At 39.5% G+C, this 27829-nt stretch overlaps 1 protein-coding gene across 7 annotated transcripts in view; it reads left to right on the top strand.

Annotated features, from left to right (window-relative positions):
* DAB1 (DAB adaptor protein 1) overlaps positions 1-27829 on the top strand; it is a 642426-nt gene that overhangs the window by 567963 nt on the left and 46634 nt on the right. For all 7 annotated transcript variants that reach the window (XM_081915801.1, XM_081915802.1, XM_081915805.1 and 4 more), the window contains one exon: positions 4014-4112. In XM_081915801.1, the coding sequence (XP_081771927.1) occupies positions 4014-4112 (99 nt within the window). The remainder of the gene's footprint in view (positions 1-4013; positions 4113-27829) is intronic.

Below are 27829 nucleotides of genomic sequence, written 5' to 3'. Positions count from 1 at the left end.
TTATAGTTTATATGCCAACATTTACTACACACACATCTTGTGTTTCTACAATATTTTTGTCCAATTTTTAAAAAAGAAAAAGTTGGAAAGGGATTTTAAGTACTTGGTAATTAAGGATGAACCCAATTTGAAAGGCTGGCTCTTTTTGTGTCTAAGCAGCATGTACCACAGCACATGCATAAGATTAAACTGTTTGTAGTTTCTTTCTCATTCATTCCTTGGTTCCATCTGCCAACAAGTGGTTTGGGAGCTTCTGGCTGTTAACAAGGCTAGGCTGGCCCTTTTGTCTCCATCCCAGAGGGTCTCAATTTCCATCTCTCCTCCAAAATGTTTGATTCCTGTTAGCATAATTGAGAGACTTGCCTGTGTAATGTTGAGAGGTTACTAGAACCAAAAGAAACAGGTGGTGTCACAAATTCAGATTGCTGTTTGCTCCTGCTCTATTGGTTTTTACCATGTACTGGGATGGTATTATTTATTTCTTTTTAAATATTCATGTCCTTCTGCTGAAAATTTACCTGCAGCATATTAATTTGTTTCTACTAAAGGCAGCCTTATTTAATGGCCTACATGAAGGGCATAGAACCTGGCCACTTGCATTTGGACTCTGGGACAAGTCACCATTTGTGCCAGATTCTTTCCATAAGCTTGCATCATTTGATAGGGATGCCCTCTTGTATCAACGGGGCTATGACACCGCCCTGGAATCCCTGAGGCAAAGGCTTTGGGACATTTCACATAGCGACCTGCAATCTTGATCTCAAGTAATTTGTGGCCTGGTAGCAGAAGGAATCTGATATGGGTATGACTTTCAGATGCCCTCATATCTTAGGAACCTGTCTGTACCAATATAACGGCATTTATTTACCATAACCAGATTAAATGTATTTCCATTGGAAGCGCTAAATGGTAGACTGAGAGACATCCCTTATCAGAATAGGTTTTGTTTATGTTCTCAGGACGTTGATTGCATGAAACATATTTTATTGCATTGTGGGCAGTACGAGCAAGCAAGGAACCAACTGATCAAACACATACTGGCGAATCTGCTGGGAAAATCTGAAGCCTCCCATATTAAATATCTTTTGGATGACAGTTCTAATGATATTACACTGGCCGTGGCAAAGTTTCTCTTGGAAGTTAAAAGAAACAAGTATCATAATGCTTGAGATAAAACAAAATGGCCGCCCTGGTTCCTCTCTCTTTTGTGGTTGGCTGTCTTAATTGTATTTTGTTCTGAAATTTTTGATGGGTGTTTGGATCACAATAAAGATTTAAATTTAAAATTCCTAGGGATGCAGTGAATGCTAACTTGTGCGTACAGAACAGTTCAGAAACATGAGTAGTGGTTGCATATTATTATAGGAATATTTGTGATCTCTCACAATAAATCTCCAGAAAGCAAAAATCGCTGCCCCAACAAAAAATAAACTAGCATTGTCATGTTACAATAATTTGGAATGCAAAATTTTTGTACTCAGTGGGTGAAAAATGAACATCATACTTTAGCTGCAGTTCATTCATTTTCAGCACTATGCTCTTGTTATAAAAAAAGTGTGCCTAGACATTCTGTTGTTGCGTCCATAACCTAGGTTTAAGGCAGCATTTAGCTCCTAGCTTTCATATCTTGGTCTCTAACACTGATCGGAGAGTATACATTACTCTTGTTGCCTTGAGCTTGAAAATAACACAGGACTGATTGAATGTCTCAGGGTAGTTAGCACAACTGAATGGATGTGCAAACAGCCTGATTTAGGGTTGTGTGCTGGAGAGCTGCTTTCAGTTCTGGGATTAGTAATTTGTAAGCACCACATACCAGAGTCTGAAAATATTACTGCTGTGAATAGACACCAGAAATATTGATGAATTTTTTAAAAGTGTACATCCAAATAGCATGCTTTTGTCAGTTTCACATTACAAAGCATTACTGAAAGTAGATACTCCAAATATATATTCGTTTCCATGGCACCAAGTACAATATATGTAGAAAATACAGCTTCCACCTGTAGAATATCCATGCAAGGACTTCTAAGTAGTAAATCTAATTTATTAAACAGAAACAAACAATAATGACATATAGAATGACTATATGTGGAAGCAAATCATCGTAATAGTATTAGTAAATTTTGTACTCGATATCTGCAGTTCCTTTCCTTTTATTTTCTCCAAGTTTCTACCTATTCTTATCTCAGTTGAATGCCTCTTCCTTTTCCTTCCTTCACTCACCTTAGATACTCTAGTTTCTGAGACTTCTTCCCAGTCGCCACCCTGCCCCACACAGCTGCTCTTTTCTGAAGGCATGTGCAAGATTTAATCTGAGTGAGTTGGTCAGCTCTCACTTCCTTTGCAGAAGCTGGACTACAAACATTCTGTTTGCTGAGCAGTAAACGGCATTTCCGTGCGCTGCTCTGGTTTGCTGGCCACATGACCCGGAAACTGTACGCCGGCTCCCTCGGTCAATAAAGCGAGATGAGCGCCGCAACCCCAGAGTTGGCCACGACTGGACCTAATGGTCAGGGATCCCTTTACCTTTACCTTTTAGGGGTGTTCATGAATACTCTATCACCACACTAGCTCATCCGTGCTGTCACAAGTTTGACTGTTTCAAGAACAGTGTTATACAACTAAGCATAATGCTCCACCATAACTAGATACCATAAAAGGGGATCTGTAACATTTTAAATTTGATAGATGCTGAAGTAGGGCATTAAGACTAATGGATTGTATGCATACAGCAGATTAGGTGGGGATACTTTCTAAACTGTATTGCCCAAGATTAGAGATTGTGATGCCACATGCTTGAATGTGTCCTCAAGAGAAAAAATAAATCCATCTGTATGGGAAACTAGCATGTCTGCAAGAAAGCTGGGCTATAATATTTCTTCCGGATACCTTTTTCATATATGTTTCATATATGTTTTTGTTAACATGCGTTAAAGCATGTTATTTCCCCATGTGTAGCCCAAAGTTATACAGTCTGATGATGTTTTTTTGCCACAAATGAGACCTGTAACAAACGCTTGCAGAAGTTACTGTTCTCTATTCAGGATTCCATCTGCTACTGCCATGTTGTTTCTCAGAGATCCCATTTTGTCTACAATCCTGTTCATACTCAGCACCAGAAATCGCTATTGGAAAGAGTATTGATGATACTATTTACACTAGCTTTAAAAATAATGAATTGGAACAGAAGAACTTATACAGCTGCTTCTAGCAACAGTGTTATTTTCTAAATAATAAATGCATTTCCTAATGTGGCAAAGAGAAAGACTGTGGGTGTGGTTTGTCTAAGGGGTTCTAATTAATGCATCAAAAATAAAACACCATATTTTGGCTTTTTGTATGAACAGTCACAGTCCTTATTTGTTGAGGGAAAAGTGGACTAGTCCTCTGGTTGTTCGACTTCTGTGATTATATAATTCTTTATGAATCTAGAAATTAAAAAGAAAAAGAAAAATAATATTTGTGTAAAGGCGGGGGAGGGGGCAGAACTCAAATCAGAAAAGAAAGAGGCAAAGAATGTGGATACTAAGAATTTTCTACCTACTTCCCAAAATGGAAATTTCATCAGCTTCACCTACCTAGAAATAAAACATTTCTACTGTGTTCCAAGGCAGCAGAAAAAAAGAAGAATGTACAGGGAAATTATCAGTACAGTAAGATTTTGATTGTGGCAAAACTACATGGTTTCAGATGAAAAATGAATAACACAGTTCATAGCAGGAGGGTGTTTTGAAAATTGATATGTAAAGTGGATCTGCCTATGGAAGCCAGTGTCCAACACAGTCCTCAGTACATTTATACAGAAGTCAGTACCAATTAATTCAGTGGGCCTTACTTAATAACAAGTATCGATAAAAGAGAATATATTGCCCCAAACCAACGGAAAGCTGAAAGGGTTCAGTTCTTTAAGGAATAACACACTGCCACTGCTCACTAACGTCTGCAGACAATGGGCAGAGACAAAATGTCAAATTATTTTAAATCGGAACCATTCTGTTTTCTCCCAACAGGGAATTGTTGCTGCAACTCGTTCAAAAGGGGAACACAAGCAGAAAATATTTTTAACTATCTCATTTGGAGGAATCAAAATCTTTGATGAGAAGACAGGAGTAAGTAAAATAATGACACCAGACAACACAATTGAATCTCTTGGTACTTGTATCCTTGAAAGCTTCCTGTGGCTGGGCAGTAATTTTTGATCAATATAAAGTCACACAAAACAGATGACATGCTTCATAAATTGCTTATTGTAGATCATGGGTAGGCAAACTAAGGCCCGGGGGCCGGATCCGGCCTAATTGCCTTCTAAATCCGGCCCGCGGACTCTCTGGGAATCAGCGTGTTGTTACATGAGTAGAATGTACCCTTTTATTTAAAATGCATCTCTGGATTAATTGTGGGGCCTGCCTGGTGTTTTTACATGAGTAGAATGTGCCCTTTTATTTAAAATGCATCTATGAGTTATTTGTGGAGCATAGGAATTCATTCATTTCCCCCCCCCAAAAATATAGTCCGGCCCCCCACAAGGTCTGAGGAACAGCGGACTGCTCCCCTGCTGAAAAAGTATTCTGACACCTGCTGTAGATCAAAGCAACAGCCTTCAATAATTAAGGCGTAGTTATTGTTTTGTTTGTTCGTTTGACACAGTAACTCAATGAAGCTACTTCTTTGTCTGATATGATTTTATCCACATACCTTGAAGTTGTTAAAACTAGGGCCAGGGGCTTTTGTGATAGAATACATAAGGTGATGTAGGACATATTAAGGACTCATTTCTGTCCATTTCCATGTGAAAGGCAAACATTTGAACTGGTATTTTGTGTCAAACTACACATGATCTTAATTGCGGGGATGCAATTATCATGTGTATTATTGTTATTCAGATTGTGGCTGCAAGGAAGCCTAAACTGTCTCTGTCATAGGTGCCAACTCCCTGAGGCCTTGGGTGTCTGAGCACCCACAAAATTCCTCATGAAGAGGCTGGTCAGCCACAAATTTCAGTGCCAGGGCCCCAGGCACCCATGGTCGCGGGACCAAGCTGGCACTCCTGGTCTCTGTTAATGGGGGGAGGGGAGAGAGGAGGGTTTTGTGTTCATATGTAAAGTGCTGAAAGTATGTACTACAAGGGTAGTGGCTGCTTGTTGTTATTGTTGTTGTTGTTATATTAAAATCTCATAACACAGAGGCTAAAGAATGGTTTGAACTTATCTCATAGTCAAGTCATTATATTTTCATCACTTAAACAATTTTATTTTGGATTAACAGGGGCTTAAGTCAAACATTAAAATAAAATCAGAACACACTGAAAAACAGCTTTTATCTTAACTATAATTATCTTCACCGTGGCTTATGCCCTCTCTTGAATTTTAAAAAGGATCTCAATTAAATTTTTATATAAATTAACTATTTAGCATGATCCTAGAAATAAAACCAGACTGATGGCAGATAGAATTAGCTTTCCTAATTAATATTATGTTATTGGATAACCAAGATCATTAAACTTACAAGTAAATAATGCAGTGTCAATTATGAAGAGTTATTGGGATAGTACTGGGTACTATATATTCAAAGTATGATGCACTGTTTGATTATCTAAGCTTATAACCTTATGCAAGTGTTGCATTCTGCTTCTTGTAATTTACAAGTGATGCCAAGGAAGAGTTGCCAATGTTTCATGAACTTGTCCGCCAAGCTCATCCTTCCCAGTGTATCTGAAGTGGGATGTGAAATCTGTGAGGCATTATGGCAGTATCTGGGATTTACTAGGACATTTCCAAGTTACAGCAGTTCCTGTGTCCATAGGGAAATTGTCTTCTCCAGACTTCTAGAATGAGAAAAAAATGAGTATGAGTCAGAGGAAGCATCCACAAAGATGCTAGAACCTGAAAAAGAAGATTTTTAGCTTCACTGGCCAGAATGATAATATAATTTCTAAAGCTATAAGAAAGTGAAGTCTGCTGTTGTCATTCCAGTAGTGGATAGTGTGACACAGTGTGACATTTCCAGTTGGTTACACTGCTGCTGCTGCTGACCGGGAGGTAGAGGGGAAGTGGCAAAAGCACCAGCAGGATTAGTTCTGCTGGTGCGTTTGCACTGCACCACCATCTCTCCCACCCTGTTAAATCTTCCAGTAAGCAACAACAATGTGACTGACCAGAGATTCTGTGAGTTGTGGCACCACACACCATGCACTACAGGATATAGGCCTGCAACTGGTGTGCTCTCATTCCAGTTCTCACTTGAGAACCTGCTACTGTCAATGTCATAAAATGAGGAGAAATCCCAGTTACAGGCCCTTCTTCCTACAATCACTTTATTCTGCTGATTCTGACTTTTCCTCATCATGCCAGATGTTCCACAGAACACAGTAAAGAAAATTAAGTAGTTAATTAGCTGCAGTTACTACAGTTGCAATATTCCCATTGAGACTGGGCCATGGAAAGCAGTCTGAGGTGAGTCAGGAACTACGAGCCACAAGACAGAGTAGGGGTCAAGAACAGGACCAAGGGGCAAGCCAGGAGTTCAAACCAAAGAGCAAGTGAATTCTTGAGGTCAAATTGGAAGCTGGTCCAAATAATAACCTAGGATTCAGGAAGACCTTGTTTCTCAAGCAAGGATCAGCTGGATAAAGGGTAGTTCCTCCTACTCCTTTCTGCATAGAAGGATCCAGTGATCAGTCTTGGCGGTCAATCAGGAAGGTAGTTCACTGAGAAGGTTGCCACCTGCAGTTCATTGATTCTCTACATGGGGCAACCACACATGGATTTACAGCAGCTTCTGACTATTTAGCGTACTTCACATCTTCAAACAAATAATTTCATTGCTGGAACTGAAAATCATGGATAGTTGCTGCATCCCTGTGTGGACTATAATCCTCCTGTCCTCCGGCGCTGCCACACTGCCTTAGTTTGGATAAGTTCATTGTCATGTAATCATTTGCCAAATTATTACTTATTTCACAAAATGCCCATGTCTGATTTCTCTCATTTGTCTGCGTTACTCATGCACATACGTCTGACCTAATTTAAAAGAGACAAATGTTGATTTTTGTGCGCTTTGTATCTTGTTGGCTAACATTGGATTTTAATTTATCACAATAAAAAAATCAATGTGTAGCCCTAAACCAGCAAATTCTCTAAAAATTGGCATTGGCAGGCCTGACTTTAGATGGATGGTTTTAAAGAAACTGCTCCATAATTAGAGCTTAAAATAATGTATTTGGGTTACTGTCAGAAATCTTGCCTGTGACTTTTTCCTTTGCATTTATAGCGTACTTGCATGCACTGCGAATGTAATATTCATGAAAAAATATACATTTTAATTAATATTTTAGCTGTCTTTGTACTTGAAGTCTTGATGGGTGTGCTTGATGTACTTGCACTTTCTGATGGAAAGTGTCACTCAAGGCAAATACTGTCACTAAGAATTAGAACAATTGTTGGTGAGGTTTCACTCCACTTAACACTTTAATCCACTAAAACACTGGAGAAAGAAAATATACTGTCCCTCTTACTAACGTGGGATGATTTAATTTTACTGTTTGTAATTCTTTTTGCTATTTGTGGGAGGAGGGCTTTGTTTTGAGGAGGGGGAAGTGTGTCCAAAATGCATGCATGGATTTTTGGATTCCATCTTGTGAGGATGATTAGGGAGGCAGGAGAGGATATATTAATTAATGATACCCTTCCTAACTTGCACTAGCAAGTTCCATATCCTAGCCCAGTTCCAAACATTCCCCTTTTTAAATTATACAGCAGTTAGCTTGTTGCTAGCTCGTCTAAGCCTCACGATTTAAGATTCTAATCCCTCTTAAAAAGAATAGACATGAGAATCTGATTAAATTTAATATAAAAGTAGTTTACTCACAGAGGGACGCGGGTGGCACTGTGGGTTAAACCACAGAGCTTAGGACTTGCTGATCAGAAGGTTGGCGGTTCGAATCCCCGAGACGGGGTGAGCTCCCGTTGCTTGGTCCCTGCTCCTGCCAACCTAGCAGTTCAAAAGCACATCAAAGTAGATAAATAGGTACCGCTCCGGCGGGAAGGTAAACAGCGTTTCCGTGTGCTGTTCTGGTTCACCAAAAATGGCTTAGTCATGCCGGCCACATGACCCGGAAGGTGTACGCCAGCTCCCTCGGCCAATAAAGCGAGATGAGCGCCACAGCCCCAGAGTCGGCCACGACTGGACCTAACGGTCAGGGGTCCCTTTACCTTTACCTAGTCTACTCACACATTCATTCAGGTTCACAGATAGATCCCTGAAGGCAGGCTTAGGTTACATAACTATATATCTACATCAGGCATAGGCAACCTCAGCCCTCCAGATGTTTTGGGACTACAACTCCCATGATCCCTAGCTAACAGGACCAGTGGTCAGGGATGATGGGAATTGTAGTCCCAAAACATCTGGAGGGCCGAGGTTGCCTATGTCTGATCTACATGAACTGTCCCATAAGGGAATTAGTCCGAAGTGACCGCGACTGAGCAGTCACTTCTCCTAACACATAGGAAAACAAAAATGGAGAACACAGAGAGCAGAATATGGAGGCCATGTGCTCCTCTACCAACAACAGGCCACACCCACATCAAGTCACATGCAGTGGAAGTCTGTCCCAGCTCAGGAGGATACAGGAGGTTTTATCCTGAGTGGTACAAAAATATCCCCTAACATGTCCACTGTAGGAATGTTGTACTTGACTGCTATAAGTTTCACATCCCACACGTCTTAGATTTGTAATACCCTCCATACCCTTCCCAGCCCCATCATAGAGCAACTGACTGATGTTTGCAGCAAAGTGACTGCATGGAACAAAAAAAAAAGAATAGGGGGTGAAGCAGAACCACATCAAAACCAAGAACTTACGAAATAAATGGTGGATGAGTGGATAAGTCCCATGGTGGGCTCAGGGAGCGGGGCTTCCTTAAATAGTCTGTGAGTAGCCCAGCGACAGGGGAGTCTTCCCTCTGATCTTCCAGCAGCTCCTGGCTCCCCTGAGAGCCAACTACCTACAGTAGTACCTCTGGATATGAATGGGATCCGTTCCAGAACCCTGTTCGCATCCTGAAGCGAACGCAACCCGTGTCTGCGCATGTATGGGTCACAATTTGCCGCTTCTGCGCATGCGCGTGGTGTCATTGGTTCCGGGTCGCCGCATAGCGCAACCCAAAAGTGCTCAACCTGAAGCAACTTCAACCTGAGGTATGACAGTATTTGACAGCTGTGCAGGACAGCACCGTCTTTCTTACCTCAAGATTATTGAGTGAAAATATAGCTGTCTTAAACCCCCCCAAAATCATTAGTTTCTGATGCGTACAAGGACTTGCAATATACCAAAAATTCTTCAGTATTTGTTTTTTTAGCAATCTCCCAGAAGTGGAACAGGTCAAATATGTGGGTACATTTAACTTATGAGGGTATGTCAAGCAGGGCAAAGTTTGGCCAATCAGGATAGAAGGGTTTTTTAAAAAAAACATTTCCTTTCCTTATTATTCTGACATTTAAAGTGTGTAATATGTATATCCCAAGCAAATATGCCAAGTGCTATTTATTCTATTCGCTCACTTGCTGGTATAATTAGCCCTCTTGAGTCTCCTCAAAATGATATCGCTGAGATCGATATGCAGAATTTATAACTCGGGAACAGCCTATAGATTTTTGACATTTTCAGGATTATTTTAAGACTGTAAACCTGGTTCCTAATTTAATGGTTTTGTCATGTTTTGATATATACATATAAAGACATATTTTGAGGTTAAGAATACATATATTGAACATAAATAAAAATACCAGTAAAAATGTGGACTCCAGTAAAAAGAAAAAATCAAAAACATTAACGCTACAACCAGTATGGATGTATAAAAAAAACATTGGCAACAAACTCCCACATGAGGACCCAAGAGGCCTAATGCTAACTTGGACCAAAGTTCCATGTAGCCAGTGCTCTATGAAGCTTGTGAACAGGGCATCCTGTTAATAATATAAAATATTGCCTGATATTTTATATGATACTCTGCTTCAGCAAGAAGGAACAGATAGTTCTGTGACATCTCAGAAGCTGACAGATTTGTTATGAATAATCTCTCATGGACTGATTAAATTCTGTTGGGTGGCACAAGTTTTCTGTGATTTTCAAGAGGCTGCAATATGCCCCAATGATAGGTAGGTACCATGGAATAATGATTTCATAATATAGTGCCTCCAGCCTCCAGTTAATCTATGCCCGTTCAAAGCATTCTGTGACACACAAGCATGGTCAGGAAGCAGAACTCAGGGTGACATTTTGCTGGTTGAAGTAGTGTTGATAACTTTTTTTTTGGCTAGGACAGCATCCCCCAACCTGGTGCCCCCCAGATGTTTTAGATAGCAAAAGACTAGAAGTCGCTCAGAGTTGCTGGAGGAACCCAATCAGATGGGTGGGGTACAAATAATTTACTACTACTACTACTGCAGGAGTCCCATATCTGCAGCAGCCAGTTATACAGTGGTACCTTAGGTTACAGACGCTTCAGGTTACAGACGCTTCAGGTTACAGACTCTAACCCAGAAATAGTACCTTGGGTTAAGAACTCTGCTTCAGGATAGGAACAGAAATCGCGCGCTGGCGGTGCAGCGGCAGCGGGAGGCCCCATTAGCTAAAGTGGTACCTCAGGTTAAGAACGGTTTCAGGTTAAGAACAGACCTCTAAAACGAATTGAGTTCTCAACCCGAGGTACCACTGTAATCCTTTAATTTTAATTTCATATTTTGCCATGTGTAAAAGAGCAAGGCAAGGCAATACGCGCATAGAAATAAGAGCAATAAACATGGTATATTAGTCATAATCCATTGATTAGATCTTTCAATTGTGCACAGTCATAAAGTTTCTCTTAATGGCTGACCCAGTTTTGAAGCCAATGTTGCTGTTATGACCTAATTTCTGTTACAGCAAGTTTTTCATGTGATAAATTGACTTCTGAAACCGTCACAAGCTTTTCCACCAATTTAGCTGGCAGCAAATATCAAGATAATATAGCTATGCATTTTTAATGGTGGACATTTTGGTAGGATGGTAGCATCTTGCCTCAGGAGCAGTGGGACAGTGCCAATCACCGAATGCAGCACCTGCCAGCCTCACAAATTTGGCACCATATAAACCTGCACAAGTCAAATTTCAGGTGATTCTTGCTATGTTGCAGGATCAGCTTGCAGAGGAAAGCCCTAAGAACTGAGAGATGGGCGCAAGATAGGGGGTGTCTGTTCTGGGGGGTGGGGAATCCCATGGATATTTTTTCCCCCAAGATTCTTTGAAAATCTTCAGCATCTTAAACTGTCGGCACCTGCAGAATTCGGATTTGCAATTTTTTGTAAATATCAGTATGTTGAAATATGCAGGCTGCTTTGCTGCCCAAAAAATACCCTCAAAGCAGCCAACAATAAAAAAAAATCCTTAAATGTTATTTCACGTTATGTCTTACATTTTATTTAAGTTCTGAAGATATCTCTCATTTCCTTTCTTAGTGTGTTTGGACTGGAAGGTCAACAGCATTAAAATTGGGGGGGGGGGGAGGAATGAAAATAATTTGTATTTTCATGGTTGTCAGACTAAAAGTATTGCTGATGGTATCTAGAGCAAGAAGAGCTAGATGATTATTAAAGGATCCCACCCCCAATGTATGAAAAATTCTGAAGTGTAATGTAATAAATGCCCTCAGGAAACAGAGGTTTTTATAGGAAGAAAATATTGCCAGGAAACAGGTACATGAATGAATGGAGCATGATGCAGGACATTTTTAACTGGCTTAACTTGGGTGTCTCAATCTGTTGAGGCCCAAAAACTCATCTAGGGTTAATATTTTTCAACTCGTGTACATCCATATCATGCAAGTCCTATCCATGAAAGTGTTTGCCTTAACTGCTAGGCATCTATTCTGTTCTCTACGGTTAATTCAAGGTGAGCTTTTTTTTGCTGCCAGCGCTAGATTCGAATCAGGCTTTTAGAGTGAGCAAAATTCATAGGAGTATACCTAGCATGATATTATCCACACAATAATAGCATCAATAATAATGCTCACATAGCAATACATGGACTATTTTAAGTTTAACAAGGACTTAATTTTTCTGCTATAGCCAGAAGGTGCTCAGGATGGACTTTGATTTCTGTCTGATATAAAATGTTGATATAAATGATTTAAAATGTCCAGTGTTCAGAGTAATCAAGACCTGGCCCTCAGTGCAACTAAATTATTCACAATTGTCCCATTGAAACCAATGAATTAGTTTAATCAGAACTAACTTGTTCAGTTGATTTTTATTATACATAGCTACTATCCTATACGTGCACACCAACATTCAGCCCTGCCCTTAATTTATGTATAGCTGAAAGCCCTTTCTAGCAGAATTTTGCGGGTGACATTCCAGCCTAAGAGAAAGTGCTTGACAAGAGAACTCTTGACATAATAATAAAGGAGTCCATCTCAGAACCACTGAAATGTTTTGTCACAAGTGGTGAAAACGCCACAGCAAAGAGTGATGTCCCTGTTTAAAGTCTTGTGTCTATTTGTCTTTGATATCTTCTTCTCCTGTATGTCTGCAAAGTTACTCCCACTTGTAGCCGATATTTTTCTCTCGATGCAGTGTGCTATATCTCACCAATTGCTGTGCAGTTTTTTTGTTTGCTCTGCTGTTAGCAGTTGTATTAGTATCATTTCTGACATTTCCCAGCAATACTGGTGCTGTTGATGCATTGTGTTGGCTTGCCAGATGCAAAGAACCCAAGTTCAATTATTTTTATTGAACTTTCATTTTATTCTTTTACACAAAATGCAGGAGATTCTGATACTAGTGCTTGGAAGTAGAAATAAACCATTTAAAAAACAAAAGAAAAACCAACCACTGTAAATCTTATAATGTTGGGATATGGTAGCTATTATGGCTCTTCATTTGGTGTAATTCAAGATTACTGATGCTGTATCAGTCAAGATTTCTCTGTTTTAAATACTGGAATCAAATACCAAAATTGATTCGTGACGCAGATTCACTGGCAGAGGAAGAGGAGTGTGGGGGGAGCTCACTGCCCCCAGCAGCACAATCCTGGTGGGGTGCCATCACGGCTCCCCCCCACCTGTGCTGGGTGCCACACCCCCGCAGGCAGTGTGCCATGCCCCCAGGATGTGCACCATGCCCCTGTGGGCAGTGCGACACACCCCCGGGGGCCACACCAGCCCCACTCCCGCCTGCTCTCCCCCCTGGTGCTGGAGCATGAAGCTCTGCCACTGTGTAGATCCAAGATGTCTGGTGGACTAAATATAACCTTATGTTTCCTGGCTGAAGTAGGTAGTCATTCAGATTCCAGGGGTGGGGGGGTGGGGGTGGGATAGAAAACATGATTATTTTGCTGTTTTCATATTTTTGTTCCTTACTTTTGTTATATGTGCCTATGAACTTGGAATGAACAGATATTCAATGATGCACTGGAAAGCTTGAGGGGGGGGAATATATGAGAACTGTTCAACAATCAAATGAATTAAGTGATAATTTTGATTAAGAGAACAGAAAAACAACAACCCTGAAATCATGCTGTGCACAGTTGCTAAAGCGGGGGGGGGGGGGGACACACTATATTTCTTCCTAAAATAAATAAATGTACCCAGGGAACAAGAGACACTGCTTCAAAGCCATGAAAGAATCATTGCATGCATTTAAATACAAGGTGAGAGCAGCACAGTGTTAGAGACCCATTCAAAGACATCCTCTGATTTTGCAGCAAAAAGCCAGAAAAAGGGATAAGTAAAAGCAACTCAAAGGAGTTATGCCTGTTTTGAACTAAGCTGGTGTACTGAGTATTTAATTGTAATTTCTGCTTTGAGATTCAGATGAGAGAGGGGAAAAAAGGAAGTTGAATGCTAAACCTAATCTACATGAAAATGAGAAGGGGCCAAAATCAGCTTTTGCATTTTATCCTGCCCATGAAGTCCTTGGATCTTTGTCCTGTGCGAACACTTCCCCAGCAGGGCTTTCCAATATGCCATCTTGCTTTAATTGAAAAAAAGAATTATTATAACCCAATGTGACAAGCTCCTAGGATTCAGATTAGTTGTCGAACAATTCGGCTTCTGAACGCCACAAACCCAGAAGTGAGTGTTCTGGTTTGCAAATGTTTTTCGGAAGCCGAACGTCCAACACGGCTTCCAATTGAGTGCACAAAACTCCTGTAGCCAATCACAAGCCACACCTTGGTTTCTGAACGTTTTGGAAGTCTAACGGACTTCCAGAATGGATTCTGTTTGACCTCCGAGGTACGACTGTATTTTACAGGCTGCACAATTTAATGCTAACTGATAATGCGTAACGCATAACTCCACTCTTTCAGTTACATGCAATAAACCAGTGAAAACCCAGCCTGAATTCTTAACCATATTGAATGGATTTTTAATCTAGACAATAAGAATGCCTGCAATATGAAATTTATATCAATGATTTTAGTGTAAACACATTTCTAGATACCTTACTCATTTAGATCCTTGATCGTTTCTGTATAAAATGTTTTTTTGATGATGAGGATGTCAAATCTATCTACCTGGTTGTTTATGGTATATAATTATTCCATTTTATTTGAAAGTGTTTTCTGGCTGTGCCATTTCCAGTATGCTATTGGGCTGGAGAAAACGCTCTAGAAATTCCTTGTGGAGAAGCTCACAAAAAACATTTCCTTGGTTTATCAGTAGAGTCACTCCTTATGGAAGGTGTACTGGGATTGCAGATTTATTTTCCATTTATAGTTAAGCCATGTTTAAGAGGCTGGTTATCTGAAGAGAAGCCCATTCATATTTGGAGAATGTTCCAAGGTTACGACTTCCTTTCTCTTCTATACTTGCCTTCCAGGAGTGAGAAATTCTGTCGCCTATTGTGTGACACAACTGAATTAAAGGCTCCAGGTCACACAGATTCAGTGGTGGACCATTCATTTGCAGCCACATAGTGTTTTGCTAATTTTCGAGAGAATAAACAGCCCCTTCTGAGGAAAGAGTTCAATCATGTTCACGCTCAGAAGTCCTGCTTCCTGGCCCATTTTGTAGTCAGTTCTTCTATCAAACCACAAATTGGCATCCTGCTCTTTGTTCACTTTTTCTTTCTCTCTCCATGCTATCACATTCAATTTGTCCTCTTTTATTTGCTCACGAGCCGTGGAGTCATTGTGGTCTCGGCCAGGGTCTGTGCCTAAAATAATAAACTACTATGTTCATTGGAATGAAAGCGCCAAGTTAGCTTTGCCTTTCACGTTTAAACTGCAGGATCTTTTCCTCTGCTGGCTGCATTAAAAAAAACCAACACAACACCTAGCAGTTAGAATTTAAAACCTTTATGTATTACTTATCTTTGTACCCATCTATGGTCAAAATGAGCAAATTAGATAAACGCATGTGAGATAAAATAATTTCCACTTGGCATGTTGTAAAACTCTTCACAAACAGTATGTCAATGAAGTGTCACAAGGGCAACATTTTCCATACATAAAATCCACGTTTGTGCAAAACATTGCACAAAATTATTCTGAAATTATTAGTAAAAGTTTTCCATGCCACAGATGATGTAGCATTCAGAAAGTTCATACCAAATGTACAACAGCATATACAGTCATTTGCTTTCAAGTTGCTTTTCCCTCTTCAGAGTCAGAAGGCTAATGCTTTCTTTGTGTACTGCATGGACATTTAATCTTGGTCTGCCATATACATACCAGATTGAATGGGATGACATGTTGCATATTTGTGGTGGTTATCATGGTGAAACTGGCAGATGTCTTAGTTAAACCTGGATAAGACCTACAGTTGGCCAAAGTGAAATGCTGAACAGTTGCGCACACAGAATGCAATAATTTATTCCATACTTTTTAACAGAACTGGAGTATCCTGCTAAATTTCAACTGGATGGGTGCAGTGGCTTTTCTGCAAATTTTAGGATTAGAATAACTTTCTATAAGCTATTCATCAAAAAATATCCATATTGCCTATTGAAACATGCCATATCACAGAAAAACAGACACACAGACTTTTAACAAAAATTGGGGGTGCAGAATATGAAGGGGTTAAATTTATAGTTACAATAATTCCATCTGATTACAAGCTTGGCTTGTAAGTAACAGTAGCGATTTCCCTCTGTACCCTCTACTCACTCTGACCATGATGTTTCTTCTCTCTTTCCTCATCTTTCCACCCTGACATTATGGCAGGCTTAGAGATGCTATTACCTTTCACTTTCAGCACATGGATATAGCTTCTTCTTATTCTTTTCATGGCTGGATTGCCAAGGTGGGTCCCTGCTTCAATACAAGCCATCTTACAGAGTTCCATTTCAGCTCTGCGAGCCCAGAATCCTTTCAAGGCATTTCTATTTGGGATTTGAAATTTGACCAAATCAGATCTTTACCATGTATTGCAGCATGTGGGTAGACATAACTCCTGTTTTGATGAAAGTTTGTTGTGTAGACTGCTCAGTTGTGCTGTGTGCATGTCATTAGACAAGACAGACAAGTTCCTAGATCATGTATAAGGATATCATGAAGGTGGTTTTCTGAACGAGATTTTCACCTGCAATTAGCATTATTCAATGTAGGATTAGTACCGCTCACTCATTTGTCCTGGGTTGTGTTCCATATCCCATGCATTATGCTTTGTTGAGCTGCATTGTTTCTGCAGGGTTTGCCTCTTACCTGCCAGAGAGTGCTGCCATTAATATTCTGAATAAATACCATCTTTTGTTTTATTTCATAGACACAGGGAAAGCTGCTGAAATATAATTAGCTGCTGTGTTTTAATCAGCTTTAGTTGTTCTGAAATAATTTCCATGCATTATCAGCATTATACAATCTGTTGTAACACCCAAAAAGCATGCATAATTGAGCCACCTGGTTTATTCTTTTAACAGTGCAACCCTACAAATGCCTACTGAGAAGTAAACCTGACTGAGTTCAGTGGGACTTACGTCCATGTAAATGTGTAAAGCAGAAGGAGCCAACATGTAGTCTCCAGATTTAGATTCCCAACTCCCATCAGCCCCAGTCAGCTTGATGATGGAAGTTGTAGTCCAGCAACATCTGGAGGGGACAGTGTTGGCTATCTCTGATCTGAGATGTACCTCGGTTCTCTTGCAGCCTTGGTAAAGAGTTGCCCAGAGGAGCCTACATGCCTTGGCCAGCCTCCTCTGGCAAGTAAGTAGAGCCTCCAGGAGTCTTAGTAGAGAAGACTTTAAGGCTATTAACCACACCAGTATTAACAGATGTGTGCACAGGGAAGATGGCAAGTAGAAATGCATATTAGCTAGTACATTTTGTGAACTTAAAGGTAAAGGTAAAGGGGACCCCTGACCTAATGGTCCAGTCGTGACCGACTCTGGAGTTGCGGCATTCATCTCGCTTTATTGGCTGAGGGAGCTGGCGTACAGCTTCGGGGTCATGTGGCCAGCATGACTAAGCTGCTTCTGGCAAACCAGAGCAGCGCACGGAAACGCCGTTTACCTTCCCGCCGGAGCAGTACCTATTTACCTACTTGCACTTTGACATGCTTTTGAACTGCTAGGTTGGCAGGATTTTTTGTGAAATCCTTTTGTGAACTTAGGGCTGGTTTAAAAAGAGGCTTCTTCTTACTTAAGGAAATTGATGCCTTTGAGAATTTAACATTTTTCTGTACTTCTAGATAATAGCTGTCACCCCAAATGGAATATGGAATATATGGCTCTTTTTCTGTTGGTGAGACAGATGCTGTGGACTTAAGTAGTGGATGCATCTAGGAATGGATCTAGTAACAAATGGTGGTTGCCATTTTAATAAAATTGTGTAGAAGCTTCTAGCAGATTCCAGCTGGTGGATGAGGAGGATGACAGGACAGAAAGGGCTGTGAGTGGAGGGAAGTCACTTCCCATCCTTTGCACCTCCTGGGACACTCAACAAACCTGCTGCACCTGTGTGAGTGTAGCTGAATAGGACACAGCTGTAGGCAGCCTGAGGAAGTACCAGCTACCTTGGGCCTGTCCATAATTAACAAGTCTAGAGGGAGAGACTAGGCTGTTTCCATGAACTCCTCTTGTTGTGAGACTTTTGTGGGTGAGCTGAAGGTTTGTTTGGATTCTGAGTGAGAAGCCTGAGGTTGAGAGTAAAGAGTGTGTTCGAAGGAAAATGAACTGAAATTCATTTATATATGTAAGTAACTTTGTATTAATGTAACATTTGTATATGTAGCTGTATTTTTATAATATTGTCTGTTGTTGCCTTAGTTTTTTTGTACATTGCTTAGAAGTATTTAAAATATATTGAGCAGTATAGAAATTAAATATTCAATCAATGTGCCACTAGGAAAATATGAACTCTTAATCTGGCATTTCTTCTGCTCATAATGGCCTGTGCATTGTCTGTCTTGTAATGCAGAGATAAAAAAATGCCACTATTGCTTTATAATGAACCCTAGTCATTTCTTTTCCTGTATTTTATTGTATTGACTGAAACTACTATATTGGATCACACTTATGGAATTCTCTCCCAGGAAAATCTTGAGCCTTTATGACTTTTGAAAATGAAGTAGTTTCTAACCAGAATCTTCTATAAATTATATAGGGCAGTGCATGTTTCAACATTTATGGCTGTGAGTCTTCCCTTATTATTTATTAATGCTTCAAATTTAGAGTGCTATATGATTAGAAACCAGTTTGAACCCCTTGCAGTTGAATGAAATATAAACAGGGTAGAAAAAATGATTTATATTGAAAATGGTAATAATGGAAGTAGGAGCATTGTTTCGTGTATATTCTGGGTGGTATTCAGTGCTAATGTTTCTCAGTTTTGACCCGTTGAAGTTAATGGACATGACTAACTTAGGTCCAATAATTTCAAAGGGTCTACTCTGAGTAGGACCTCGTTGAATATGACCCTAAGTATACAATACATTCTACTGGGGCCATGTCTAATACATTGTCTCCATGAAATGACTTTTAGGAGGTAACTTAAAGTGTGTGATATTTCTGTAATGTCCACAGAGATAAGGTGACACTTGTCTCTTTTGAAGTAAACTTCACTTGTTGAAAACTCTTCATTTTTCAATAAAGTAGCTTCAAATCTTAAGGATTTGAAATCTGTAGTTGCTCTTTGTGCTTCATAAACAGGACAGGATGGTACAAACTGTGTCTGCTTCTCCATTTAAACTTTGAAAATCTAGGAGACTACACAATCTTCACTATTAAGGGAGTGACTTTGTATGTAATACAGCTGCATGACTCTTTACATCAAAGTCTCACCTCTAGCTGAAGAACAGATCAAACTTCTCCACCTCTTCTGAGTTTCATTTGAGCCGAAAATCCAAACGCTCAGATCCATTTTAGTGCGCTAGGACATTGTTTCTATATGATACATAGAGAACACTAGTGTGTGTGTGGAGGGGGGAAACACCTTTAAAAATTTCTCCCATACTTTATCACCAAGATTTCACACAGTTGCCTAATGGCTTAGAGTCAAATATGATAGTCTTATAGAAGAATGAGTTAATAATAATGTGACCTCCCCTTTCCCTTCAGAAAAAGTTAAGCTTTTTTGGTTAAGCCATACTTTTTGTGGTTAGCATTAGGAAAATCTTTTAAGCCTCAGTTTCCCTTGTAAAAAAAAAGCAACAATGGAAGCAATAGTGATCTGCCTCACATTGGTACTGAACAATCTAAATTCAGTGTAGGCATTTCGTCTTCTGCAGAAGAGCTATTCTTGCATTCTTATTTTACAGTCTCATATTTACAGAGGGCTGCCACCAGTCACTGTGGCAGATGGAGTTCCATGTCCTCTAGCTAACAGTGCAAAAGTGCCACTGGCATGTGCAAGACTGGATCATTGTCATATATTGCAATATGCATTGAAAGTCTTATATGAGCTATTTGAATAACTCTGAAAAGCCACGGGGCATTTCTTTCTGAGGCTCCAACCACTGCAGTTCTTTTGACAATGCATGGCATACAGTGAAACTGAATGGCTGGATTGTGCCTGGGGCCTGGTTTGACATTACATTTTATTTTTAAAAATCTGGATTTAGATTTTTTTTAAAAAATGGGATCCTACTAGCAACTGCACAGTCATTTCTTTGGAGCACATCTGCAACATCAGTGTTAGTGATGGTTATAGAATCTTGGATTTAGTCCTTGGCCAAAGACAATTTTTTAATTCATTGATTAAAAATAATAAAGCCTGACCTTCATTTCATAGTTCCAGGATGTTTTATTATCAATTACAAAAACAGGCCAAAATGCAATGTAATGAAAATGGCAGCAGTAATAACAATAATAAAAATGTCACTGGCATGGTTATTTGGAAGGGGCCTAAGGTATTGCATATCCTCAGCAAAGCCTTTGACTTTCAGCATTTTTTTTCCATACCGCAGACAAACGAATGGACAGCATTCGGTATTACCAGTGCTGGATTTACGTATAAGCTAAACAAGCTATAGCTTAGGGCCCCACTCTCTTGGGAGCCCCCCAAAAAATTAAAGTAAAAGAAAACCTGGATGTGCATTTCCAAAATATAAGATAAAAAACAAATAAAATAAAACCTACATATAGCAACAGTGTTTTATGTTGTGTAGGCTCCTATGATGTAAGTAATGGGCACCGCCTGCTCCCTAAAATATCACTAGTTTGCTCATTTCTATATAGAGAGTGCCTACATTCTGCATGTGCAAATGGGTTTAGATACCTATTAGGTCCATAAATTTCCATATACCATATATTCAACACAAAAAACAGTTGTTGACAAAGATCCTACTTTCAATGCATGGACCCTCTTCATATGATTAATATGTGAAGGAAGCTTTTGATAATTGCAGCTTAGGTAATTTCAAATATTTTTCATCTTGCGAAGCACGGCTATTAGCGGCTTAGCGGCTATTAGCGGCTTAGTGGCTATTAACGGCTTAGCGGCTTTAAGAAAAAGGAAAAAAACTCACAAGAACTCGCAAGACGTTTCATCTTGCGAAGCAAGCCCATAGGGAAATTCGTCTAGCGAAGCAACGCAAAAACCGAAAAACCCTTTCGTCTTGCGCGTTTTTCGTTTTGCGAGGCATTCGTCTTGTGGGGCACCACTGTAATTCTCCAGTCCATGCTAAGCAATCTGCATAACCAGTGTTCCATTTTCCCTTATATGCTGCATGGATAGGTAGATGTTGTTTCATTCATAGAACTGCATTTATGGAAGGTCCCCCCCTCTTTCTTTCTAAAGGAAGAATATGTTTATAGAAGATGCTATTAATAGAAATAGGATGATAGCCAACTAAGTCATACTTGAAGCAGATCCATTAAAATCAATGGACTTAGAATTTTATTGATTTCAGTGGCCATTCTCTGATTAATGTTATATATCACCCATAGATTATAAGACACAAATAATAGGCTTCAGCCAGCTCAAACAAAAGGTGATGGGCAGTCTGTCAGTCTTTTCAGAGTATTGAGAAAATGTGCATGGGCCACAGCGATTCATAAATAAGATCTGAATTATTCACATTCTGTGGCAAGCTATGAGAGCATGTTAACGCAAAATGGTCTGTGCCTATAATGCCTGTGAATTCTTCCCCTGCATATTTTATTGATATTTGTGTTCTGTTTGGTTTTGGCATGGACCTTTCTTTATGTAGCTTTACTGGGAGATTGGCTGCTTTAACTGGTTTCCTTTAGTATTAATTGCAACCTTAATACTGTGGTCTTTCAATAAATAAATTCCCTCATTAAAAACAGGGTAGCTGTGGTATTGTTGTTTCTTTGTCACAGAAGCTAACTCTCTTATTGGAAGTGATTCCTGGCCATTCTAAGTGCTTAATTGATCAACTTGATTGATTTCACCATGACTTGAAGGCCACAGAAAAAGAAAGAAGGGGGCAGCGTGAGGAAAGGGATGAATGGCTTTATGACAGACTTCTAGAAGCTGGAGAGAAATGGGAAAATCAAGAGATTTTTGAAGTAGCTAGATCCATTCAATTTTGCCAATATACTCAGGTATAAATGGAGACAGAGAATATAAAATTAATAGCTAAGTGGATCCATGAGCAGAAACCTCTGTAAAAGTAGTGGTGCAGTGGAACAAAATTTCAGATTGCATGGGAAAGATATAACAAAGTTTAATTGATAACCGGGAAGATTTCCCAGCCGAGTGCAAAGTGTTAGCATTAATCTTTGAAGCTGCAAATGTCTTCTAGCCAGGTTACCTGAAGGAGCATCCTCTCCTGTACATATCTACATAACAGCCCTTTCTCCATGCATAATGAGCTGAGACAGGCACTTTCTAGGGAGAGGACATTCTTGAAAGTGGTATTCAAATTAATGATGGCACCTCGCCAGTGATGTTTGATACTGTGCTTATTCGTTTATTTTTATTACATTTCTTAATTGCTTTCTACAAAAAAAAAAAATCACTAAGTGACTTAACAATATAAAACACAACCAGTCAAAATCAGTTAATTTTTTTTTTGAGGGAGGGGCCTTTTTTGATCTTCCTCTGCCCCAGCAACACTCAAGTCCAGACTGAACTATGTTAGGGGTGTTTTAGAACTTCGAGTGTCTGTGCTGGGTTTTAAAACCTATATTAGAAGGATTTCATGTGGTTTCTGTTGGCTTTTATGTGTTTATTTGTAGTGATTTCATTGCTTAGTTTAGTTTTTGTTTTTGGTTTCCTTTTTTAAAAATGACAACACTGTCCAGTTGAAGAACATTGTGGACAGGTGGTTAGTGAATAACTGCTTTTATCCTGCATTTTTATGTTCTGAGCCGCTTTGAGACCTACAGATGAAGCGCAGTACATTAAACAAACAAATCTCTTCTAGTACTACTTAGCAGAAGCAGCTCACCAAGTGGAGCAAAGTAACTACAGTGGTACCTCGCAAGACGAATGCCTCGCAAGACAAATAATGCGCAAGACGAAAGAGTTTTCCGTTTTTTGAGTCGTTCCGCAAGACGAATTTCCCTATGGGCTTGCTTCCCAAGACGAAATGTCTTGCGAGTTCTTGCAAGTTTGTTTCCTTTTTCTTTAAGCTGCTAATAGCCGTGCTTCGCAAGACGAAAAAACCGCAAGACGAAGAGACTCGCGGAACGGATTAATTTCGTCTTGCGAGGCACCACTGTATGCTAATTTACTAGCTGGATGGGTCACTGTTGCTTACCAATATGGGGAGGGGGCTGTGGAAGGGGGTAGTGTGGATGTCAGTGAAATACAAACACTCCAGAAGAGCCAATCCAGCACTCCTCCCAGAGCTGTATTATCTCCATGTTCTCTCATCCTTTAGCCCTCCAAGTACAGTATTTTTTGCACCACAACACTCACTTTTTTCCTCCTAGAAAGTAAGGGGAAATGTCTGTGCGTGTTATGGAGGGAATGCCTACGGGTGGCATGCCTACGGATTTTCCTCCTCTAAAAACTACGTGTGTGTTATGGTCGGGTGTGTGTTATAGAGCGAAAAATACGGTAATTTGTACTTCACTTAAAAATTGATAATGGGCTTGGGGACAAATTTAGGAAAGAGACTGTGAAAATTCAACATGTGAACATTATGAGGCTGGCTTCTGTGTGTGTGTGTGTGTGAGAGAGAGAGAGAGAGAGAGAGAGAGAGAGAGAGAGAGAGAGAGGAAGAGAGGAGGAAAAAGAGATGATAGTTTGTAAGAAACCCTCAACATTTTAATGGTGCTCTCCCTGTAGAACATCCTTCCATCAGATGTCAAGGAGATAAAGAACTACACAACTTTTAGAAGACATCCCTGTATCGGGAAGTTTTAAATGTCTGACATTTTACTATGCTTTCATATGTACTAGAACTGCACAGAGTGGCTTAGGAAATGGGTTTTGTACCAGATGGGTGGGGTGCAAATAATAAAGTTGTTGTTAATGCAAAGGCTAGTACAGGCATAGGCAAACTCAGCCCTCCAGATGCTTTGGGACTACAACTCTCATCATCCCTGACCACTGGTCCTGCTAGCTAGGGATGATGGGAGTTGTAGTCCCAAAACGTCTGGAGGGGGTCGAGTTTGCCTATGCCTGGGCTAGTACTTAAACTATATTTCACGAAAGTCAAGGAGTAATTTTCATTTTATCTGTTTTGCAATTTAATTGTAGCCTATCAAATCCCATGTGCAAGCAAGGGCATGAAAAAGCTGAAATTAATGAGCCATTTTGCAATGATAGGTCCATTCAGAGTTTCATAACTGGATTTCCAAAAATATATTCTAAAATTACTGTTTTTCTCAAAGTTATCCATATATTATAATATGGGTGCAATAAGCAACACTTTATTAATCAGATAAGGCACTTTTTCATCTTTCTGTTTTCTTTCCTCCTTACCTCCCTCTGTATCAAGTTCTCATACAGCATATAAGAATAAAACCAGCAAAAGGCATTCATAAAAACACCATTAGAAACATCAATAAATACTGATGTTTTTAGCTTGTGGGTCTCCTGTCTCTTCCTCATTGTAAAGCTAATTTGACTCTGAATTACTGTCGTGAGAAGGATTTGCTGGTGAGTCTTTTCAATAGGGTTTGCTGGTGTGTTGTGTTAAACAGGAACCAATTCAGCTCCCCAGAAAAAAACTAAAATACTAAAAGTACTAAACATACAGTTGTAAGGGGAAAGAGGTGTATTTGTTATCTGTCAACATTTCACATAAATATGTACAATTAAAAAGTTTATCTGATTTAATTGATGTCTAACAGTTTGATGTTTCTAATCAACATGCACCAGCGTTTTGTCATATCAGAGTCTGCAGTATAATATTTCATATCTCCTGTGCCAAGATAAAGTAAAACTTCATAGATTTTTTTTTAATCTCTTGACAGTCATCTTTCTAAATACTCCGTAAATTAAATACAGACAAAGCTATTGCTGTAGGCATGCTTAACTTACTTCTTAATAGCCTGGTACAGTTTGCAAGGTAACACTTTGGCATCATCAGCCATTAGAGATGTAATGATTTTCCGATAGTTAATGAGGGTTCCCAAATAAATGTTTCCATCTGCCATCTCAGCATTGTAGGTGATATTTTTCCATGGCAGAATAATCTTTATGTCTAATTCCACAAGTAAGGAGTCTGATCATAGTTTAATTTCTCTGCAAACATTGCTTGGCAATCAATAAAGCGGTGTCAAAGAACTTTGATTGAACAGGAGCTTGAGATAACATTCTCCATAATATGCAATTGAGGAGGGGAAGATATTTAATTTCATGATTCAGAAGAAAGCCTGCAAATTGAGCACAGGAAAAGAAATTCTAATAAATCAATACAATTATATTATGTAAATAAGATTGCATCATTAATACGCTGGGGAACATGCAATTCTCATGAAGAATGGTTATACTACACCCTATAATTAACTTATTATGTCTGAAGTTATTGGCAATATGGCATAATATATATTTAGTAGGATGCATGTGAGAGTCTATGGCCAGGGCCTTCTGGAAGTTATTGGATTCCCAACTCCCATCAGCCCTTGCCAGAATGGCTAGTGGTTAGAACTGATGGAAGTTGTCCAGGTTCCCCACCCCTCAGGATTCCTATCCTTCCTCTGAATATTTTTGTGTTGGTTTACAGTCTGTATGATTAGTAGATAAATGCTAACTTTTAGGGACACCACCTTCATGTCTCCAATAAGAACAGTGCATCCATTCCTTTCAGATATTTGATAATAGTGTTCTTTACATAGTATTCTTTGCATAGTGTTCTTTTATAGTAATGTAGGATATATGAGTGATAAGTGTTCATATACAGGTGATTTGCTTGTGCTCACAGTGGCTTGTATAGCATCCATACTGCTGCCCTGCTGCTTAGTGGCTAAATCACAGCCTGGAACAATAACATACTTTTGTATGCAGTTATTGTCCACTGAATTTTGCATTTCACCCTTTCTATTGGAATATAGAAACTGCTTTCTTTCTGTTTTACTTGTCTATGCATTGCAATGAAATGGTTTGCTTAGGAATCAGAATGACTCTAAGAGTGAATGCACATGTAACCTTTTTGTACATTCTTATCTTTTTGTGAAGTGGAAGACATTTTTAATGGGGGCGGGGGCAGAAACCTAGCAACTTTGAACATTGTCCCTGCAGGTACATAACTGATATTAGCTGTGACAATACAATAAAGTAATAAAGAAACTCACTGATTACAATCTTTAGTATATCATGCCTGTGAGAGGACTAGAATAAAACACTACAAGGAGAAGCTATAAGATATGTGGTGGCACAGAAATAAATGGAAGCCATGATGCTATAATACATTTTAAAAAAATAAAATTAGAAAGCCTTGCTTGTTACACTTTCTATGTAAGTTTGTACATACTCATGGTCTCCTAAATAATAACCAGTCTAGACTGCTTAGATGATTGGGAGCTTCCAGTTGGTATATTTTCTGTGGTGACTAGCACAAGTATTTTCTGTTGATAGGTCCAAGCAACATACTAGAGCAGGCTTCCTCAACCTCGGCCCTCCAGATGTTTTTGGCCTACAACTCCCATGATCCCTAGCTAGCAGGACCAGTGGTCAGTGATGATGGGAACTGAGGTCTCAAAATATATGGAGGGCCTAGGCTGAGGAAGGCTGTACTAGAGATCTGTGAACTGTCCCCTTCCAAAATTATCTGAAATCCCATGTCATGTGTGCAGACATCCATTTTCTCCCTTGCAGCCCTAGCAAATACATTGTGGGGTACACAATGAGCTGCAGGGAGGAGGACAGGAAGGGGAAGTCCTTTGGGTGAGTAAAAGTCTGTCCTGCCTGCATTGAAAATCATCCATAGTAAGAAATTCTAGTTCTAGGTTTGCTTTTTTTACCAGGCATGGTTTACCTTTCTTTCAGAAAGGAAGAGGACCTCTGTAAAAGCAAAAACTTACATGTCAGCCAATATCAATCTAGCGATAGATATTTCTTGGCCAATGTGGTTCCCATTACTGAAGGACAAGAACACTAAGAGGTCTGCCTGAGTTGACATGAATATTGATTTCCCTCTCTCTTCACAGAAATCACCACTCAGTAAACCCACTTTGATTAATGGGTCAGCAGCTAGTTTATACAGATGTTCAAATGTTCATCATAACATGTGGCCCATAGAAATCTATTGCTGGATAAAAAGTGCAGATAACTAGAAGATTAATATTACCAGTGATATTGATCATTTTAAAGCAATGTCTGAGGATTTGGTTTGTTTGCATCTGTAAATATCTTGCCCTGATACTGCCTTTGACTGGAGGTAGATTTTTATCAGTTCAGTTTTATTAGGATGCACCAATGATGCAGAAGGGTTTTGTAAGAATATTTTCTGGATTTGTTTTTTACTGCATTTTGTAGAGCTTCACAATATAAAATCCAAGCACCTAAAGTTCACATCTGCTGTCTCTTTGCATACAAAGCAATGTGCAACATCTGAGACACACAAAAATGCTGAGAGGAATCCCCCCCCCAATTCTAATTAAATATTACTAATTAAACATAAAGTGATGCTTCTTTTTATGGAAGGCAAATCTGGGCAGAAAGGGCACAAATAAACATGTATGTGTCAGTGCAGTAAGCAGGAGGCTATATTGAGCAGTGAAATTGCAGAGCTGAACTCTCCTCTGTGCCAGACAAAAGTCTTTCACATGTTGAAAAGTAAGAAGAACTGTTACTTAGCTGGGTGACGAAAACTGAAAAGTTACCACTATCTGGAAGTGATAACCCTGCTACTGTTTGCACTAATAGATGGCCTTCCGTTTCTGGAAACAGTGAAAAGCCCTTTCAGTTGGGGTACAACAAACACGTTGACAAGTTACTATTGTACTAGCATGTTCTGCGCAGACCTACACATGTTTGTTCACATTTCTA

This window comes from Podarcis melisellensis (genome assembly GCF_964234715.1).
Source record: "Podarcis melisellensis genome assembly, chromosome: 6".
In the NCBI taxonomy this organism is placed as follows: domain Eukaryota; kingdom Metazoa; phylum Chordata; class Lepidosauria; order Squamata; family Lacertidae; genus Podarcis; species Podarcis melisellensis.
Note: the sequence above shows the minus strand (reverse complement) of the source record. Positions and strands in the feature narration are given on the sequence as shown.